General features: G+C 37.0%; 1 protein-coding gene across 1 annotated transcript in view; it reads right to left on the bottom strand.

Annotated features, from left to right (window-relative positions):
• Window positions 1–22,071, bottom strand: part of esrp2 (epithelial splicing regulatory protein 2) — a 47,157-nt gene that overhangs the window by 3,572 nt on the left and 21,514 nt on the right. The window contains 9 exon segments of the mRNA XM_039762940.1: window positions 4,090–4,273; window positions 9,206–9,407; window positions 10,155–10,353; window positions 11,297–11,515; window positions 11,624–11,925; window positions 14,161–14,203; window positions 17,810–17,942; window positions 20,320–20,430; window positions 21,496–21,550. Coding sequence (XP_039618874.1) covers window positions 4,090–4,273; window positions 9,206–9,407; window positions 10,155–10,353; window positions 11,297–11,515; window positions 11,624–11,925; window positions 14,161–14,203; window positions 17,810–17,942; window positions 20,320–20,430; window positions 21,496–21,550 — 1,448 coding nt within the window.

Raw genomic sequence — 22,071 nt, 5'->3', positions numbered from 1 at the left:
GATATTCTATTCCTGAATGGGAATACCATTCTTCTAGAAGAGAATCTCCCATGTCTTGGTGGAACCTGAGGACTTGCAGCATACAAAGAACTCTGTTTAAAAACTAGTAAGTCTTGAATAAAAGATGGTCAGCGAATACAACTAAAAAGGAGTTTAAAGTGGCCATCTCTGCGGTTTTAGTAAGAGGGACACCAAAACTTTTAAGGTACTAACAGATCAAAAATTGACTGGCACTGGCAGCAGCCAAAATGAAGACCCATGTCCAACTGCAAAACGGTTCAGTCACAATTAAATGACTAATGAATCATAAGCAGGATACAAGCATGTCTGAAGGAAGCAGTGCCAGAATAATTTGGTAGGTCCGAGAACAGCTGTGCTTAAAAACTGGATATTGTGGGAGTTTCCTGGTTAAAACCGCTACTTAAAGTATGCTCTGTGTGGAGACAAAACCAAGAACACTAAAAACTGAGGCGGCACTTTGCATATTAAAAATGGATGCAAGACAACATGTACGAATTATCAACAAGATCACTCGCGCCTTTGCTTTCCTTAGCAAGCCTACTTTGGAATACTCAAAGCTTCAAATACAGAATTAAATCGGAGGTAAGGAACTATTCTGCGGGCTCTTTAAAGAGATGCATGAAAGGCCAAATATTTCAAGCCCTCAAAATATAGTGCGTCTTATGGTTTTTTTTTTTTTTTTTTTTTTTTTTTTAATAAAACAAAAGGAGTGCTAGAAGTAGTGCTGCCTTGCATTCACAGAAAGGATATTAATATGTAAACAAATCTGGAGAGTATGCAGTCTAGAGACTTCAAAAGTTGCACCAGAGCCATTTGCAGTTGAAGTGCTTTGACAAAGCCTGGATCACTGCAACAATTCTTAACCAAGAGTGAAATAGTACTAGTGCTTTAAACCCAAGATAAGAAAATAACCTTTATATAATGTTGCTCCTTTAGAAGTGGACCGCACTTCTAATCAGCATCTACAAGAAAGTGGCTTACAAGACACTACTTGGGCTTTGTCACAAGCCAAGATAGTTTACCAGCTACTGATTTATCTGTTGAAGTTTCACTTTTATTGCAGTTTACAGTGCCAATCAAATCAAAATTAACAGAAAGAAACAAACCAATGTACAAAAATCAAACAAAATCTTAATGTGCTGAAACTCATAACCTTGAATTCTTAGACACATTTAAGAGTTTGCCTCCAAGAGTTTACATAACATTAAGAATTGCCTAAATGACTAGAGTATTTCTCCCACATCATTATAAAAGCAGCAATTGCAGAATTCTAGCATAACTTCTAATGTGTACAAATGAAAAGGCAGTAACAATCTTGCTTCTATAAACTGCTACACAATATAATGTATTACCCCAGGTGAAGGTTGCTAGATTAATGCTGAATATTACTTCGTTTAAATTCACAAGGACAAATTTTAGAACACAGTTTGAATGTTATATGAAAACATTGGCAGCTCCTCCCTTAAACACACACAAGAAGTTACAATAGCAATCAAAGTTAGTTTATAATGCAATTTTGATTCTTTGCATTTGTTAGCTTGTTATAGAACTGTATAGAAGTAAAACTTAAAACATTAGAAGCTTGCACTACGAAAGAGATAGACACCATCCAAATAAGCCCAAAAATCCCCACCACCTATTCAATACTGATTGTTGCTCATGTTATCCTGGCGATTAAAAACCTTTATTTTTGCTCCTGTACTGGCAGCATACGGCCAGTTTAACTTAATAAAAATGTGTAAAGAACAAAAAAAAAAAAATGGGTTGAGTAATTAGATACTGCTACTGAAAGTACTGTATATAGTAAATAGATTTGTACTGTTAAGACTGTAATCCGTGTATTGATCTGGCCAGCTTATGATACAGTGGTGGTTTGAGGGAGAAAAAAAAAAAAAAAAAATTTACCAGGTGCAAAAAAAAGGTTGATCATCGCCAAAGAAAAAAAGTGTTAATCGTAATACCTATTACAACCTAGGTGAAGGCGGATGATTTGCAAAGAGGAGGATTAGAGCAGGCGAGGGGGAGAAAAAAAAAAAAAGGAGAGAGGATTCTGGAATGACCACACCAACCCAAAGTACGGCTCGGTTGGAAGTCACGCCTCATGCTGCATCTTACCTTTTCGATTTACCAAAGGTAGGGAATTACAAACAGAGCCACTCTTTGGGGGGCTGTAACAAGCTCCTTGCTTGATCACTCACTGGAATGAGGCTGTTGTACTCATCAGGTGCAAACTACAGTACAAGTCAAACCATACCAAATAGTCAACACAAGGCAGAGAAGACAATACTCACAGTACAGAAAGGCACAATCACTCATCATGGAGAGGCAACACAGATCACAGGAAGGCATAGTCAAATTGTCAGCTCAAGGCATGAAACTCAATGCAACAATTAACAGGACGCACCACCACCAAAGTGTACACTAGCATGTTTTCACTAACAGGAAATAAAAATAGTCTGTTCTCTCGTAAAATTTAATTTCACCAGAAATCAAAGACGTTTTCCCTTATGTTACTCTTAAAATGAAATGTAGTTAAATCGATTTTCCCCAATATATAAATGAAAACCCATTACTTGCTCTAATCCTCCATCATTCCATTTACTTCTTTTCTTCGATATAATTATGGCAGTGTGTTTTGTTGCTGTCACTTGCCCTTTGTGACATACTGTATAAACACTTTAAAAAGAGGTGAAACAAACAGTCCCACCACAAACAGTAAAGAATTAAACTTATCCAGTTCCACCACTGCCACTAAATGAGATGATACTGTACCGCATACAGCAATCGTGACCATAAAAAGCCACCTTGACTATTAAACTACCAGTGAGGTGGGCTTTCAAGCACACCGTTATCAGACATGCGATAAGGAAAAGCAAAATGGTATAATAAAGTAAAATCAAGGAGGCTAAATATACAAAATTTCAGCTGTACAGCTTACTCAATTCTATATCCAGCCATTTTTTTTTTTTTTTTTTAAAACCGTAAAACCATCACTTTTCCACACTGCATTTGAAAATTCAACATAATCCACCACTGAGCCATGCAAGCACACCTTGGAAAAATGTATAAAGCATGGTTGTGATCAGGGTGTACAACTTCAACCCAAAAATAAACTTTTGCTTTTGTTAACGTCAGCTAACATTCTTGGCTGAAAAAGTATACATGTGCCTGCAAGACTGACGTGAGGCAAGTCTGGTAACGGTTTTGGCAAAGTGAATGGTGCACAAGCCATAATACCCAGCTCCCGTTTCAAAAATGCCCAGAAAGGGGGGTGGGGTGGGGTACAGAGACACACAAGACAAACAAGACAGAAACAACTGAACAAGTGCTCATTAGACTGGCATCACCATTCGCTTCACTGCTTGTCAAAAGTCATACCAAATGAGAGAAGGTCTTATCACTTTAGGACATGAAGAATGCCTTTCAAAAGTTAGCAAAAGGAAAGAAAATACAAGTTAGGCACATAATCAACATGGAAAAGTGAAGGCTACACAATTTCAAAACACACTGTGGTGGAGACAGGTAAGCTCATCTGTTTGTTTCCCCTTCTACCCTACCACAGATGCTATGCAGCACCCGTAGCTGAGCTTGGCTGGATAGAAGTTCAATTTATTGAATTTCTGTCTTGAATATTCACTACCAAAGAGACTCATCATGTGAAACCAAATTTTCACCCATGTTTTCAATATTACAATTATAAATTGCTTCAATTAGAAAAAGAGCTAAATATGTTTATCATCCTACAATAGGGCACAGCTTCCTCTTTTTAACTATGAGGATCGCATCCAATAGTACTGCCTACATACCCAAATTCCAGAGGAAAAAAAAACCTGCCTAATTTCTAGAAACTAAAAGGCTAACTATAATAAAGAGAAAGGTGTAAGGAAACAGAAAATATATTTTTGGAATGTCAGATTAAAAAAAAAAAGGGGGACACAATTAAGGAAGTAGACTTTATTGATCTCTTATGTAAAGGTCTCTTAAATCGAGTCTATCAATACTTAACCACTTTGTTACCATAACCATGCACACACTCATATGAAACTTTTGAAGCAAGGAAGAACTTACCTGGTAACCCTGAAAGAAATTGAGAATTTCTTTGACACCTGTGTTATAGGGAAGTCCTTGCATGCGAACCAATGCCCCCGGCTGTGGTAACATCTGGCTTTGTGAAGCCTGTGCTGCAACAGCAGCTGCCACAGAGCCTGGAGCAGCAGCAAAGTAACTCACAGTGGTTGGCGATACAGGGGGGCTGCGGGCAAAAATAGGCATACATTAGTCCCATGTGACATGCAAAATTCCTCCTTCAGAGGACATCCTCAGCAAATTATGCTATTTGAACATGAACAGGTCACTAAACTTCTGATTATAATTTAGAGGAAATAATTTGAACAAACAAGACACCGCTAGATAATTCAGGTCCAGATGCTACACAATAAGGTCCTCACAGCATTTTGGAAAACATATAACCAGTTCAACAACAATTAATGCCACTAAGTAGTGAGGTAACTGTCAAATTATGAAGGTTGCAGTTTCGGGTCCAGAAATTCAAATTCAAGACATCAAAAGCAAAAAGTTAGTTATTTTTTGGTCTTTCCTCCACCTTAAATGTATTGGTTAGTTTACAGATTGCAAAAATTGGCAAGATGTGAAATTAACAAATCTGAAACTTAAAACATGTTATTCTTTTCAAGTAGCATTAAAAAAAAAAAAAAAATCCAAAACACTTTCTTGAAGGTAAAAACGGTAACATTCTAGCTTACAAAGTAATCAAATTTTTAAAAAGTTAACAACTTTAAAGGTTGAGGAGGAAAAGAAGTGTTCTCTTACTTTATATCCTTAAAGGCAGAGATTTTAATGGGAGACCCAAACAACAAGGACTAGTTTTAGCTGAAGAGACTGGGTCAGATTTTTCATTCAAATACTACACCTCTCTATTTTATATATATATATGTGTGTGTGTGTGTGTGTGTGTGCGAGATAATTATATTATATATACTCATATACATACATACATACATACATACATACACATATACAGTGGGTATGGAAAGTATTCAGACCCCCTTCAATTTTTCACACTGTTATATTGCAGCCATTTGCTAAAATCATTTAATTTTTTTCCTCATTAATGTACACACAGCACCCCATATTGACAGAAAAAAAAATAATTTTTGAAACTTATTAAAAAAGAAAAACTGAAATATCACATGATCCTAAGTATTCAGACCCTTTGCTCAGTATTTAGTAGAAGCACCACCTGGATTTGGGGATCCTCTGCCATTCCTCCTTGCAGATCCTCTCCAGTTCTGTCAGGTTGGATGGTAAACGTTGGTGGACAGCCATTTTTTGGTCTCTCCAGAGATGCTCAATTGGGTTTAAGTCAGAGCTCTGGCTGGGCCATTCAAGAACAGTCACAGAGTTGTTGTGCAGCCACTCCTTCGTTATTTTAGCTGTGTGCTTATTGTCATTGTCTTGTTGGAAGGTAAACCTTCGGCCCAGTCCGAGGTCCTTAGCACTCTGGAGAAGGTTTTTGTCCAGGATATCCCTGTACTTGGCCGCATTCATCTTTCCCTCGATTGCAACCAGTCGTCCTGTCCCTGCAGCTGAAAAACACCACCACCGCCATGCTTCACTGTGGGGACTGTATTGGACAAGTGATGAGCAGTGCCTGGTTGTCTCCACACATACCGCTTAGAATTAAGGCCAAAAAGTTCTCTTGGTCTCATCAGACCAGAGAATCTTATTTCTCACCATCTCAGAGTCCTTTAGGTGTCTTTTAGCAAACTCCATGCGGGCTGTCATGTGTCTTGCCTCTCCTCAGTGTGTGGAGACAACCAATCACTGCTCATCACTTGTCCAATACAGTCCCCACAGTGAAGCATGGCGGTGGCAGCATCATGCTGTGGGGTGTTTTCAGCTGCAGGGACAGGACGACTGGTTGCAATCGAGGGAAAGATGAATGCGGCCAAGTACAGGGATATCCTGGACAAAAACCTTCTCCAGAGTGCTAAGGACCTCAGACTGGGCCGAAGGTTTACCTTCTAAGACAATGACCCTAAGCACACAGCTAAAACAACGAAGGAGTGGCTTCACAACAACTCTGTGACTATTCTTGAATGGCCCAACCAGAGCCCTGACTTAAGCCCAATTGAGCATCTCTGGAGAGACCTAAAAATGGCTGTGCACCAACGTTTACCATCCAACCTGACAGAACTGGAGAGGATCTGCAAGGAGGAATGGCAGAGGAACCCTAAGTCCAGGTGTGAAAAACTTGTTGCATCTTTCCCAAGACGACTCGTGGCTGTATTAGCTCAAAAGGCTGCTTCTACTAAATACTGAGCAAAGGGTCTGAATACTTAGGACCATGTGATATTTCAGTTTATTTTTTAATAAATCTGCAACAATTTCAAAAATTCTTTTTTTTGTCTGTCAATATGGGGTGCTGTGTACATTGAGGAAAAAAATAATTTAAATGATTTTATCAAAATGGCTGCAATATAACAAAGAGTGAAAGATTGAAGGGGGTCTGAATACTTTTTCCATACACATACACATAACCATCAGTAGCAACAGATACAAAGATTCTGAGGAAAACTGTCACTGTAGTGGGGACTGGGGAAACAACTTTATACAAGTCTAAAATCTGGCTAACATCTCTCTAATATATAAGAATTCTAAAGCATTATCTCACAGTAGACATGCTGAATAATGGCTTTGAAAGCCTAATTGTGAACGTTTTGCTCATTGCATCAGAACAGTTTAATATCTGTGGAACACTACAAAGAAACAAATCTTTAAACAGTTTTGGTAGTACAACGGAAAACAAAACTGGATGTTAGTAGGTGGTCACTCCCTGAACCGTACTTTGTTAGGTGAATCAACACTGCCAAAATTAATACCCTTACAAAGCTCATCTTTTTCAGATCATCACTATGTACAACAACAAATCCTTAGACTCTGTTAAAACAGATCTGCAGCATGAGCAGAAACTAAATTTCAGTTATTACTGGATTACAAATATTTCTGCAATACAGGAAAATGGCAAGAAACAACAAATTTACAACCATTTGATTTGTAGCAGCAAACATGTCATGTTCTGAATCTCCTTTGCATGCTCTACTGTTTCTTCAGTCAATATTAATCCATCAATTCACCAGCAATCTGATGGTCCACCATTTACAAAAAAATTAAAACGAATAAGGACATTTCAAGGCAAAGAAACGCTAATCTGTTGCTGCTATACTTGATAATCACTTATTTAAGCCTTTTCTAACCTATGGAGCAATCAACCTGTGGATTGTGATATTTAAAAAAAGGTACCTATATTGAAAATATATTTGAATCTTTTGAACAATTTAGTTTCAAATTTAGTCCTCCTGTTACACATTTCTTGATCTATATACAGTTTTAAAATTTAGTTAAAAACAATAACCTAATTTCCCACATCTATCCATGAAGCAAACTGGCTAGTTTTGAAGATTTAAACAAGCATCTTGAAAGTACACTACAAGACCAAAAGTTCAGGGACACCCAACTACCACACCTATAGGCTTGTTTGATATCCCTTTACAAAACCATGGTCATTAATATGGAGTTGTCCCTTCTGTTGCAAGTAAGGCAACAGTGTATAGGAGAATTTTACAATTTACACCCTTCAGTACTCATCGGCTTAACTCTAAGTTGGCATGGTCTATAACATTGCAGCTGAGCTGTTATTGTTTAGTGGAAACTTCTATGACGGGGTGGTGAACTGCTGGCCTGGAAGCCCCACAGTGGCTACAGGTTTTCATTCCAACCCTTTTCCTAATCAGTGACCAGTTTTCACTGCTAATTAACTTTTTCCCCCCATCACTTTTAATAGCCCTGTTAGAGGAGTTCAGCCCTCTGAATTTATTTCTTTCTTCATTAAATGACAGCCATACAGAAATGAGATATGAAACGAGCCAACAGATGACCAGCTAAACTGGGGCTTCAAACTCCAACCAAAATTCACTGCAATCACTTTCTTAATGAGAAGCCAATTCTTGCTGTTAATTAAACTAGTTATTTAATTCTATGGCTTGTTGCTGCTCTCATCCTGCCACAGCACACGTTTAGAAAACTGTTTTTCTGTTCTAAGAGCACCGTCGAAATGTTTTGGTGACCTGAGAGATCAATCATGCCAAGACCATCATCGCTCTTTAAATTTCAGATATTGTGTAATGGGCACCACATGGGCACAGGTCATGTGGTGGCTTGTCTCTCATTATTGTTTGGCTGCCAATTAAAAAAAACTATACGGCCCGAGTCAAGTCAAAGAAGCAATCAGCAACAAAAACTGGTCACTAATTAAGAAGACGGTAAGAATGAAAACCTGCAGCCACTGTGGCACTTTAGGCCTGGAGTTCGCCACCCCTGTTCTAGGAGCAACAACATTTACGTTTGACGGGTTGGGGGGGGGAAAATCACCAAACAACTTTCACTTACCAACTTGTAACAAAAACAGCATCATATGACAGTGCCATGTTTAAAGTCATTGAGCTCTACAATACAACCCGGTTCTACTGCTAATGTTTGTCAATGAGACTGCATAGCTACTGTATGTGCTTGATTTAATGCACCTAGTCACAATAAATATGGATGAAATACCTGAGCTAACTTGAAGATGTGTCCACTTACCTTTGGCCATAATGGTGAACATAAAGCAAATTCAAGAAACTCATCTTCTACTAATCTTAAGGAATGAAGGGAAAGGGATCTGTCCAAGAATTTGTACAAACTTTATAAAATATAGCAAGAAGTCTTAGATCTAAAATAAATGTTCTTGGCCCAAGCTTATTTTACTTGCCAATATTTCATATACAAAAAAATATCAGAGTAGGGTCTCTATGTTCATTAATTTGTCAGTTGTGACGGACGATATTTTCTTTCAAAGCATACTGCACCTACTATACAAAAATGTGTGTTTGATTCAGTTGTATTATGTTAAAACAATTTGTTTCCAAACAAAAGGAAAAAAAGACTTAAAAACTGACAGAGATCACATGTCTTAGACTCCAGCCAAACATATTTCATTGTCAACTGTGCTTTTAAGAATAGTCTGTACACTGCTTCAAGAAGATTAAATCCTTAATGACTCATACACAAAAAAGTAGTTTGAACTAAGTGCACCACGAAAAAAGCATCAGAAATTGCAATTCACCTTGGGTAATAGGTAGTATAATTCATATAGAGTTGAGCATGTGCTTGTGCAGGGTAGTAGGCAACTGTCTGAGGCAAAGTTGCAGTCGTCGGCTGGGGAGTACGAGGTGAAGCAAGAATGGCTTGGGGTTGGTACAATGCTGCATCAGCTGGGATCACAGTAGGAGCAGCTTGGAAGGCAGCATAACCAGGTGGAGAAAGGCCTAGTACAGAAGGAAAACAATGTTATCTATACTATCAAAGCAAATGTAGCAGCAAAAGTACTATTTGCAATTTCAAAGTATGAAAGAACTTTAGATATTTAAAATAAACACTTTTACCTAATACGATTTCTAAAAAGCAAATTACGCTTTGTATTTCCCAGCACAGAAAATTCTATAATACAATTTAAAGGCATTCACTGATCACCAAGCTGAAAATCAGTATTTAGAAACAGGCTCTTTTAGGTTATTCAAGATGGAGTCAATAATGTAAAAAATACTAAAAAAAATTCTGTTTAGCCAATTATTTTACAGTAAATGTTATAATCTAGTTAAAATATTAATTTAGATGACCACTCTAAATCTCAATTGTCAGGCTATAATTAAAATCAGACTAAAAAGTTAGTGTGTAGTACCAAATAAAAACACCAGACACATATCTACCTGTATTTAAGCACCAGACATTAAAAATGAAATTATAAAATTAAACATTAAATTAAAAGTACTGCACTGTCAAAAGACCACCTCTAGCAGTGAATTCCTTTAAAAAGTATTAAACTAATCCCAGAGAGAAATTTATATGGCAGTTTAAGGAATCAACAATAAGCAGACCATCATATTAATTGAATTCTTTGAATGATTTAGTTACCACCCCCCTATATTATCAGTCTTTAATCAACTGCATACCAGAGCTCCAGCACCTACCACACAAACGGCATAGGCAGCGAAGAAGCAAATGTTGGGACTCACATGGTAACTTACACGGAGGTGGGGATAAGCCACTACGATTTAATGTGCCACCCATTAAAACAAAACTCATCTCCTCTCCAGAACACTGAAAAACCTCAACATAGCGATCACGCATCATCTTCTTGTGACACTTCTGGGCAACAAGAAAAGCTCGTTCAGCAGACTTCATCTGGATAAAAGCATCTCCTGATGGTCGGCCCTAAGGGGTACGTCAAAGAAAAAGTTCACATTATTATAAACAAAAAGCTCCTATGGGCCAAAGGTTTTCTTTAGAATTAAGGCATTTATAACAAGAACAAGCAGATTAAACTTAATTAGTGACAAGTTAAATAATGAAGTAAAACCATACTTTTACTAAACAAATGTACACAAGTGTTTCAGTAAGAAAAATGTGTAAGGTTTCAAAAAAATAAAAATAGAAAATTTATAATACAACTTCTAAACACTGAAACTAACACACGAAGCTCCCTTGGGGCATAATGACTAACTGAGATGAAATACTACTTTCCAAACTCATGAAATACACTTGAGCAAATCTAATACACTGTTCTAGTGATCCTGCAAAGTCACATGGAAAATGTGCAGTAGTGATATGCAAATGGAAATGAGGATACAAACTTGTTTGTAAACTAATTGTAACAAAATTAAAAAAAAAAAAAAAAACACCACAAACTCAGTGAAATTTAAATACGAAAAAATTATGCATTTTCAATCCACAATATAAAAAAATGCTGAAAGTTGTATAAAAAAAAAAAAAAAAATTGTAACATGGGCATGCCAATTTTACTTATTAATCAGTACCTACAAGATAAAACGAATATTTACATTGGATATACGGTTATCTGATAAGGAATCTTGCCATGTCACCTTTTGGGGTGGTGTAAGCATCCGGTTTAAATTGGACTCTAAAATATCTCATTGAAAGAGTTGTTGTAAATTTTAATCCCCACTTGTGGGCAGAAAGAACTAAAAACTGAACATATAGTACATGTGGCACAGCCATTACAAGGGATACTTAAACAAGCAATACATAGTTATTCATACACACACACCCTCTTAAAAATGGTCACTGGGCAAAAAATGTAATTGTCTGATAAAGCTGAAGAGTATTGCAATGACCACACTTGGAAAGAATAGCCAACCTGCTGGTTGAGGACCATGTGAACACCATGAGGCTTGATATCCACAGTAAACTCTCCCATAAACTCCAGGATGTCTTCAATGCTGGCTGTATAAGGAAGTCCTCGAAGCCGGACACAATCTCGCGTATTGCCTGTTGTTATGAATGGCTGTGTGATGATAGGGAGTACAGGAGGAGGGAGAGTGGAGATGAGTGGAGTTGACAGATACCTGTTTAATACCTGTGGATAGAGAGAGAAAAAAAAAATGGATAATCAGACTGCTGGAAGAGATTCAACCTGAGCTCTGACAAAGGATTTTGACGTACACCTCATCAAAATAAACGTTACCTGCTGAACCTCTGCGGCAGTGCTTCGAAAGAGTTCAATGTAACGCTTTCCAAGAATTTCCTTGTGCTTCTTAATTGCATTCTGAGCATACTCCTCACAAGCAAACAACACAAAGGCATCCCCTGTAGGTCTCCCATCTGGATATTTCACAAAAAGCAGCCCCTCTTTTCCATCCGTCACAGGACAGTCAGTTCCAAGAAAGCCTAGGACATCATCTGCAGTTGCGGTGAATGGCAAACCGCGCATGCGGATTATCACTTGGTTCTCCTTTGAAAGGAACTGTACCACTTCATTAGAAGTACCTGACGTTTTTAGATTTAAAAAAAAAAAAAAAAAATGTAAGCTCATTTAAATTTAGTAGTGCACAATAGCCAAAATATTTATTAATTAAAACTGGAGTGAATTATGGAATTATATTTTGATGGCTTATTCAATTTTGCTCTGAGAAAAAAAAAAAGCAATAATGAAAAAGCAATAAACAAACCACGTACAGTGGAACCTCGGTTCACGAATGTCCCGGTTCACGTACAACTCGGTTCACGACCAAAAAGCTCGCAAAACTTTTGCCTCAGTTTACAACCACGCACTCGGTATACGAACAATCCAGTTTACCTTGCCTGCCTGAGCTGAGGCAGAGAGAGAGAGAGAGAGAGAGAGAGAGAGAGAGAGAGAGAGAGAGAGAGAGCGAGCACGTGCCTGCTGGGGAGTGGGAGGAGGAGGAGGAGATTGCTGCACTGTTTGCCTGCCTATCTGCAGCAAGTAAGTTCAAGCCAACCATCCCCCAATTCCACACGTCTGCTGGGGAGGAGGAGATTGCTGCACGTGTTTGCCTGCCTATCTGCAGGCTGTACGTGCTGAGAGAGAAAGCGAGAGAGAGAAAGCAAGCTAGCAAGCCACGTGGCTGCAACAGCTCTGTTCATTGTTCTCCTTCCATTGACTTCTAAGCAAGTGAAGAAAGTTTTGAAGAAAATTGAAATCGAAATAAAGAAATTACAAGAGGTGGAAAAACTGTTTACCAGTTTACTCATTTACCAATCTGAGAACCCTCGTGCTTTCAAGCAGCACAATGTAAACAAAGCCAGACTGCCAGTAATGTGGGGCGCAAACACGAAGGATTGGGTCACAAGGAGTTTTTTTTTGGAATGGCTGCATGAGGCTTTCGCTCCTACCAGCTAAAAGCACCAGAAACCCAAGAAATCACAAGAGAGAAAACACCTGAAGGAAAACACTTCATGCCAGAACTCGACTCATGCAAGGTTAGTTTTCTTGGTGGTTTTGTATTACGGATTTTCAAAAGTTAATTTTTCAGTTCATAACGTGATTTGTTGCAATGTTACTTTTATCTTTTTTTAAATGTTCCTTTTTTCCCCGCTGTGCTTAAAACTCATTTTAAAAACAGTGTTTACAGCGATTAGGCTTTAAGTTTAATAGCGTGATCTCCTGCAATCTTTCTTTTCTGGTTGCTTGCGAGTTGGTGTTTGCATGCACTGCACTTCGGATTTGTTTTAATGTTAGTTTTTTTTCTGCTGTGCTTAAAACTCATTTTAAAAAAAATGCTGCGCGAGCTACAGAGATATTAGAGAGCGTGAGCGAGCAAGCGCAGAGAGAGAGTGGGCAGCTGACAGGGAAGGGATGGGGGAGGAGGATAGGGTGTGTGTGTGTGTGTGTGTGTGTGCACGCGCGCTACAGAGAGAGCGCCAGCCAGCCTACTCCTGTAGCTGAGGGGAGGGAGGGAGGGAGCGCGAGCGAGCCAGCTCCTATAGCTGAGCAGGGAGCCTGGGTGTTTTGTGTCAGTGTTATTCAATGTTTTTACATTAGTTTACTATTACACTGTGCATTCTATGGTGTAATTAACTATATTTGTGCTTAATCTTTACATATATTTACATATTTACATACAGTTTGTACTGTCTGGAATGGATTAATTGTATTTACATACAATCCTATGGGGGAAACTGCTTCAGTTCACGACCAACTCTGTTTACGACCAAAGTTCTGGAACCAATTATGGTCGTGAACCGAGGTTCCACTGTACAGTTAAATACAGAATAAAGGCTTCCAAATGATTTTTTCTTTTTATGCAATTTTGCCTGGTTATGAATCCTAAAATAATTAAAAAGAGGAAACATCAATTTTATAAATCCAATTCACTTCAGTGCCATGACCACTATTTGCTTCTTGCTAGAATACGTTTTTTTTTTTTTTTTTAAAAAAAAGCTTACATATTAAACTGTTTCATCACAGACAAGAAAACTCATGTTTGTTGTATATTAACGAAGGACAACATATATATATATATATATATATATATATATATATATATATATATATATATATATATATATATATATATATATATATATATATATATATATATATATATATATATATATATATATATATATATATATATACACATATATATATATATATATATATATATATATATATATAAAGTCTCTTAATTATAATTTAAGTATAATAGGAAGCCCACCAAAAAAAAATGTTTTCAAAAAAAAAAAAAAATGTTGACTTACCCCCTACTATTTTTAAAAACTCGTCTCCTGTGGCTTTATAAACCTTTAAAAAAAGTTTTAAGAAAAAAACACATTAAAACTTATTGATTGATTCAAACCTATCATAAAAATATTAAAAATTAGGACCTTGTCAAGCAGAAGGTAATCAAGCATTTGTTATTGGCATCCTGAAATATGCAAAACAACCACCAGTTTTAACTCTGAAACCTATTATGTAGAGGCCTATATATATCTAAAGAATCTCAGATTAATAATTTGAAGTTGTACTCTGGAATGACCATTTGAAATTAGTCAATATTTAAGAGACTTCGATTGTCCCTTGAATAAATAGCTACTGATAAAAATCAAGGTGAAGGTAAAAAAACCATCTGTCATGAATGAACCAAACTTTGGAAATAGTGATAAAGTAATTTAACACTAGAATTACCAGAGCCTACGGAAAAACTCGTAGATCCGTCCCACCTTAAAGTCGCTTCTCACCTCTCCCGTGTCTTTTGTCCTTTAAATGTGTTGATAAGCAGCAAGCAGTCTCACACATCCCCCTCCGGCGCAGAGTTTTCTCAGCTCAAGTCCGTTTACCTGCGTGTCAGTTGCTTGGAGTTGTATAGCGTGAGAAGTCAAGCAAAATCACACGTTTTATAAACAGTATATCGTTATTTGGAACACATGCATTTCATGTGTGTTCCGTGTCTACAACAATCTATGTACAGTAAACATATCGTTAAAGAAACATTTTTCATGTTTTAGTAATAATTGACAAAATGTAGACATGAAGTTTATAATGTGTGAAACCTGAAGTCCAAATATCAAAGAAACACTTTCACAAAAGGTACAAATATAAAAGAACAAGTGCGCTTCTATTCAAAAATATAACTGCAGAAAAGCAACACGCGTTAGGGTGTGATAAGGGCACACATTTACTGACTGCTTCAGTGGCGCAACGGTATCAACTGTAGGCTGGTTAATCAAAACTTCATGGGTTCGATCCCCGATGACTCAGTTTTGAGAAATGAGCTGCTTTTAATCTTACTATTTTAGAATAAAAACACACATTGGATTTCAGTCTGTAACAGGTGGTGTAAATGTATGATACTTGTAAAGGTTAGCTTTGTTTTGTTTTTTTTTTCCTTCAGTTTCATTCTCTGTCGCGTTCACAATCCTACCCTATCATCTGACACTGCTGTTTTCACATAAAGACGTGCTATAGCTCTGCACTCTGTTATTTATTTGGATTTATTTACTTTCTACATTCGATATGGCTTTTATGCAAGTAACATAAATGTTGATGTACAAGTATAACAAAACAAGTGCACTTTTATTCAAGACTATAACCGAAGAAAAAAGAAAAAAAAAGTCACAAGTACATTGCAGAGCTTCCTCTGTTTGAGCGACATGGGCATGCTCAAAAAAAACACACGTGTAATGCCACGAAAAGTTCACACAGACACTTCAGTTCGCAAGCATTGGTACAAGAATGCAGTCAGACTTCTTTTTAGGGTAGTTTCATTCTCTTAGTCGCGCTCACGATCCTACCCTATGCCCACCCCCCCATCTGACACTGCTGTTTTCACATAAAGACACTCTGCAATGTACATGTGACTTTTTCTTCCATCGGTTACAGTCTTGAATAAAAGTGCACTTGTTTTGTTATACTTGTACATCAACATTTATATGTTACTTGCATAAAAGCCAGATCGAATGTTATTTATTTGGATTTATTTACTTTCTACAAAATGCACAGCTGCAGTGCGTCTATGTGAAAACAGCAGTGTCAGATGATAGGGTAGGATTGTGAACACGACAGAGAATGAAACTGAAGGGAAGAAAAAAAAAACAAAGCTATATCACACATTTACACCGCCTGTTACAGACTGAAATCCAATGTATGTTTTTATTCTAAAATAGTAAGAATAAAAGCAGCTCATTTCTCAAAACGGAGTCGTCGGGGATCGAACCCGTGAAGTTTTGATTACCAGCCTACAGTTGATACCGTTGCGCCACTGAAGCAGTCATAGTAAATGTGTGACAATGTCGCACCCTTCCGCGTGTCATTTTTCTGCAGTTATATTTCTGAATAGAAGCGCACTTGTTCAGTTATATTTGTACCTTTTGTGAAAGTGTTTCTTTGATATTTGGACTTCAGGCTTCACACATTATAAACTTCATGTCTACATTTTGTCAATTATTACTAAAACATGAAAAATGTTTCTTTAACGATGTGTTTACTGTACATAGATTGTTGTAGACACGGAACACACATGAAATGCATGAAAAAGGGATGATTTTGCTGGACTTCTCACTCTATACAACTCCAAGCAACTGACACACAGGTAAACAGACTTGAGCAGAGAAAACTGTGCGCCAGTGGGGGATGCGATAGACTGCTTGCTGCTTAACACATTTAAAGGACAAAAGACGCTGACAGAGAGGCAAAAAGTGATTTAAGGTGGGATGGATCTATAAGTTTTTTCTTAGGCTCTGGTAATTCTAGTGTTAAAATGGTTTAATTTATATTCCCAAAGAATTACTCTAGTGTGAGGAATTCAGTTTTCAGCTGAAATGAAAAAGATCAGCTGTTTACAGGCTACTTCGGTAACAATATTCACACAGCGGCCTCTTAATGTTTACATGCACTATATATGCAGACAATACATTTAAAAATGGCATTAAAAATAGTGCTACATATACACATATACATATACATATATATATATATATCCCAGACCTAAAAAGGGGCAAAAAAAAAAAAAATACATCCAAAGAAATACAGTCCCACAATCAATGAAGCAAGTAACCTAGAGGAGAGAAGGGGAACAGGGGGAACCCACAACAAAATAAAGGTGGCTGGCTGATCCATATATAAATTGAAATCACATACCAGGAAAGATCAATGCCCATTCACATCCTAGAGGTTTTTCTAGCATTTTAGGATTAAGAGAACCTTAAAATGCTTGAAAAGAAATTTTCCATTATTTTCAATGATGCAATTCACATCTGTGTGTTTTAGCAGTGAAAAAACTTCAACACAAGAAGGCATCAGTTTTCAGCCAAACATTGGTTCCATTGAAATCATTGGTAATGCTCCTTAAACTAAAGTGCATTTAGAAGCGTTTTTAAAGGAAGTCAATGCCACAACTCATTGAAACTAGAAAAAACAGACCGCACCGTCATGAATGTGCAAGCTTCTGTCATCCGTTTTTTTTTTTTTGGTTTGCAAAATGATACAATTCTCCCCCCCCAACCCACATAGCAGTACTTGATATTTGTAACACCCATGTGTAATCCTGCAATTTTTCAGGAAGCGGCCTATTTTGTAGACAGCCCAGAAGTGTCCTCTTGATTCCAGAACAGGGTGAACCCGATATATGCAATCACAGCACTGAAGATCCCTGCACTTCAGTAATATGATGGATTGAAAGCACTAAAGTCAGAAGATGCTCTTAAACCACAACAATCATCTCGGCACCTCATTCCCTAGAAAATGGAATTTATGTCTATCATGCTTTCCCTATAGAACACTTCTTTGAAAACCCTTAAAAACATGTAAAAAGACATTACAGTGCTAGAAATTTGCTGAACAGACATTGGAAATTTACAATGCACAAGCCTGAATAAGCCCTAAAAGAATGATTACGACTTTAGCTCTTACCTCTATGTATCTGCTACCCATGTGGTGTTTGTGCCTCTCTAATGCCAAGTCTCTATGCTCTTGATCAACAAACCTAACCAGGGCCTCTCCATTTCTCCGTCCTTGGGCGTTGAGGCAGAGTGCCACACCTCCCCTGAAAGGATTATCCAGTTGTTGGTATTAAATATTATACAAACACAAATGTTTTAGAGTACAAGATTTTTAGTACAGATAGCAAAGAGAACCTTAAGTTATATTATACGATGAAAATCTTGAAGTCAAAAAACATTCAGGAATACAAGAGTAAGCACAAAATATAGAATACAAAAGTAATTTAGGTTTTAAAAAATTTTACTGACATTTTAAAAGTATTTCTATTACACTTACATGCATCATAAAACACGGAAAAGTTTCACAGAACCAAAGCATGTGTGTTTAAAAATAAAATAAAATCACCACACACTTGACCTACATTGTTCGACAACAGCTTTTAGTACTTTACTACAAGAGGTCTGGTTTTGAGAAGTTGGTGAAAACTACAGATAAATGTTCAACACACAGGCTACATTAGTCCTATAAATCCAAATAAGGCACCATATTAATTTCTTTTTATTTTTCATTATTATTAACTATGCATTCACATGCAAGTTTAAGAAATGTTTAAAGACTAATCATCCGGATTGAACTAAAAATCCACTGTTAATAGTACAGATAGCTCCTTGGAAATGCAGAAATCAGTAAATGATCATTTAAAAAGGTTAAACTCTGTACTTACAAAATGAAGGTGAATTTTCCATAATTTCAGTGTAATGTCAGATTTAGCAAAATGGGATAGTTAGTATTTTTAATTATTAAAAAACCACACAGCTAACAAAGGCAATAGACACTTGCCCACTTAAAAGATCAACAAGCCCTAAAAATTAGCAAAACCGTAGAAGCAAAAAAGTTCTGTTTTATGAAACTGGTCTAAAATGCTTCAAGGTAATGTAAAATTAGTATTTTGTTCTTAAATCTGGAAATAAAATTTGCATCAGAAGTTACTTAATACAAAATAGCAATACAGTTAACATAGTGTGTAAATGTGTGTACACAATGTCCCTCCAGCTTTAACTACTACAAACTTCTGGAAAAGTCTCTCGATTATATAAAAAAAAAATCTTGGAAGGAGATAAGACTTTCTTGGAGACACTAACATCCTGCAAGACAAGGCAGTGAGACAAAAAGGACAGCTGCTGTACAGGCTTTTAAATGTTTGAAGTGTGACATGCAGATCACGCAGCAGCGGCAAGAAATGCAGCTGAGCAAAGATGACGTTATTAATTTATTTTTTTTGTTTCCCATTGTATCACCGTTTAAAAGGGGGTTTCGGAGGAGCAACCGCATCTCCTTAGTGTGCATTCAGCCCCTCTCTTGACAACGTGAGAGTGAAGTGGCTGGCACCAAGCTCACCCCATGGATAGCAGTGGCTAGGGGGTGGGCGAACAAAGCTTATAGGACGACTGGAAACTCAACAGCAACAATCTGGGGATACATTGAAGAAAACCAGTATTGTAGCCTGATATGTCAAAGATTTTCATTGGTGGTAGGAGTAAATTTCATTCCCTTCACCATAATGAAGTGTTACTAATAGCTGGCATTTCCCATGTGTCCACTACCAGTCACTCTAAGCACTACAGCTGCTCCATGATGTACATCTTGCTCTGTCTCTCACAATAAAGGATTTCCTTCTTTATTCTATTGGGTCGATTCTTCAACATATTCTGGAATATACTGGTACACAAGGAACCCCAGGAGTATAGAAATTTGGATTGTTTAAATAAAATGTAGGGGTTCAAACATTAAACCTCTTTCTGAAATAATTTGGACAAAATCTTAGTATATCTGAAAAAAAAAAATTTAGCAATTTGAAAATTATCCATTGACCCATGTTAAGACTTCATTGTTCAATGTTAAGGTCTACTATTCATTATTTAGACTAGTGCTACAGCTGTAAACTGCTGGAAAAAAGCAGTCCCCCCTCCCCCTTTGAAAAACTGCAGTATATCCTATATACCCACAAACATTCAATACAATTGTGGGGTTTTCATTCCTCCTAATCTTCGATGGACTCTTCTGTTGGCCCCAGACTACCGTAGTACCACTCCTCAAGGCCTTCCCAAACCTCTTCCTACACTCACTTGAGAAATACAACCTTCTCTCAAAAATGTGTCATTTACAACTAACTTCTCAATGTAGGACTTGAATGTACAAATTATGATGTCAATTTTAAATTTTCAGGTGTGCAAAAGCTTTCTAGGCTGCCTAAGAATTTTTAGTTCATGTTTTATTAGCCAGATTTGAAATATTCAAACATATTGACCAATTCAGAATCATGGGTCAGAGCATATACATCATTGATCACTATAAAACACTGTCACCCTTCAAACTTAAAATAATTAGCCTTACATTTCATTCTGGAAATTCATGCATTGATCCTAATGCTTATTCTTGGCACATTTTCTGTAAAATGCATCTGATAAAACTAGACTTACTTGGCAATGTTGAGACCTTTGAAAAATCTAGCAATGTCCTGATCTGAAGACTGCCAAGGTAGACCTCTTGCACGGATTACTGTTTCACTGTCCACCACCTCCGACTTGCTGCTGCAGAAGCAACAAAAATGAATCGCATCTTTTCTCCAAAGTGAAACCTTACTAAAGTATCCAAGGTTGTTAATACTATTGGAACGCGAGAGCCATATATACAGAGAAAGTTAACACCAGCATTTGTTCACATCAAAGAGAAAATAGAAGTTTAAAGAAAACAGCATACCTTGATGCAGAAAACATTCATGCAGATTTTATTAAATTTAAAAAATTGAGCAAACAAATTCAAAGCTAAAGCCATCACACTGACTCGATTTTAGAATACTCTAAATATTTTTCTTCTATCACCACCATTTTGATGGTCATTTTCAAGATTTAACCTAGTTAACCAGTTGCCACTAAATATTTTCCAAAACATTTATTGATCCAGAACAAACTTTGGTAATGGCAGCAAAGGCAAATGGTTATTTTTTGCACATCATCTGGCACTACATCTCAACGCCCAAACATGCCTTCCTTGGCCTCATCTACCTTGGACTATTCAATACCAGAGAGCCACTATCCTTAAGAAGGGGGTCAGGGGTGTTTGGAAATGGGGGCTAGCTCCCAGAATTTCTTTTGTGTACTTCTCACACTGGCTATCACCACTTGTGGCCCTTATCCCAATCAGCATTCAACAGGTCAACTAGGAATCAAAACTTGAATACTTTCTCCACAAAACTGGACTGCCAACATCTAAATTTATACTGACATCAGCAGTCTGCACTCCACACTTTCAACATCGTAAAAAACACTTGCCACCTGAAGACTAACCTTCACACTATTAGACCTTATGCACTCACCCAATAGGTGGTTTAAAACACACCCCACATATTTCAGTCATGACAGCAAAGTTTGATCAAGTTCCCCACCAAATCCAATTTCACAGATGTGACCAAAGCAGCAGTTAATTAACAGTGGTAAAATTAAACAAGTGCAAAGTGTGAAATTTGAATAAAAGTTGCACAAGTCAATTAAAAGCAATCCATAAACTACTTAGGCCACAAGATTTCACCACCACTACCAGATTACATACATATATGAAGAAAAAAAAAAAAAAAGGCTACTCTAAGGTCTACTTACCAGGCACCAGTTTCAAATTTGCATTTCACGGTTTCAAAGTTGGCAAACTTGTGATCTGCAGACAATAAAACTGAATATGTTATATACATGTACTAATAAATTTACTGCAATACCATGGCAGTAATACTGCTAAAATTTTCTAACCTAATGGATGGCATATCCTTTCAATCCCCATGCCACAACCCAAGTCACTCCTAGCAATGTGCCATGCTACAGTCACACTATGTCAAAAGTACAATTCAAACTGTTAGAGAGGCAACATTTCCCAAAAAAAAACGCATGTTAACCTGGTGTGTTTCATAGATTTACAGCTTTGTTAAATATTCATACTGTTTATTATTTGACCGCACATGTCATACAGAATTAGTTTAAGAAACAAGTACTGCATAATTAAAATGGTAATCCATATTTAGTTACTCCAAGAATTACGAATGTCTAGCTAGTAAACTGATGAAAACAAAATACAGCTGTATAAATTTAAAAAAAAATGTACTGTATACTCTTGAGTATACATTTATAAACGCAACTTTATATTTACTGATCCAGTAACAAACACCTGATCAGAGCATCCCTAGT

The sequence above is a fragment of the Polypterus senegalus genome, chromosome 9 (assembly GCF_016835505.1).
Source record: "Polypterus senegalus isolate Bchr_013 chromosome 9, ASM1683550v1, whole genome shotgun sequence".
NCBI lineage: Eukaryota > Metazoa > Chordata > Cladistia > Polypteriformes > Polypteridae > Polypterus > Polypterus senegalus.
The sequence above is the reverse complement of the archived record's forward strand: the minus strand, read 5'-3'. Positions and strand labels throughout refer to the sequence as shown.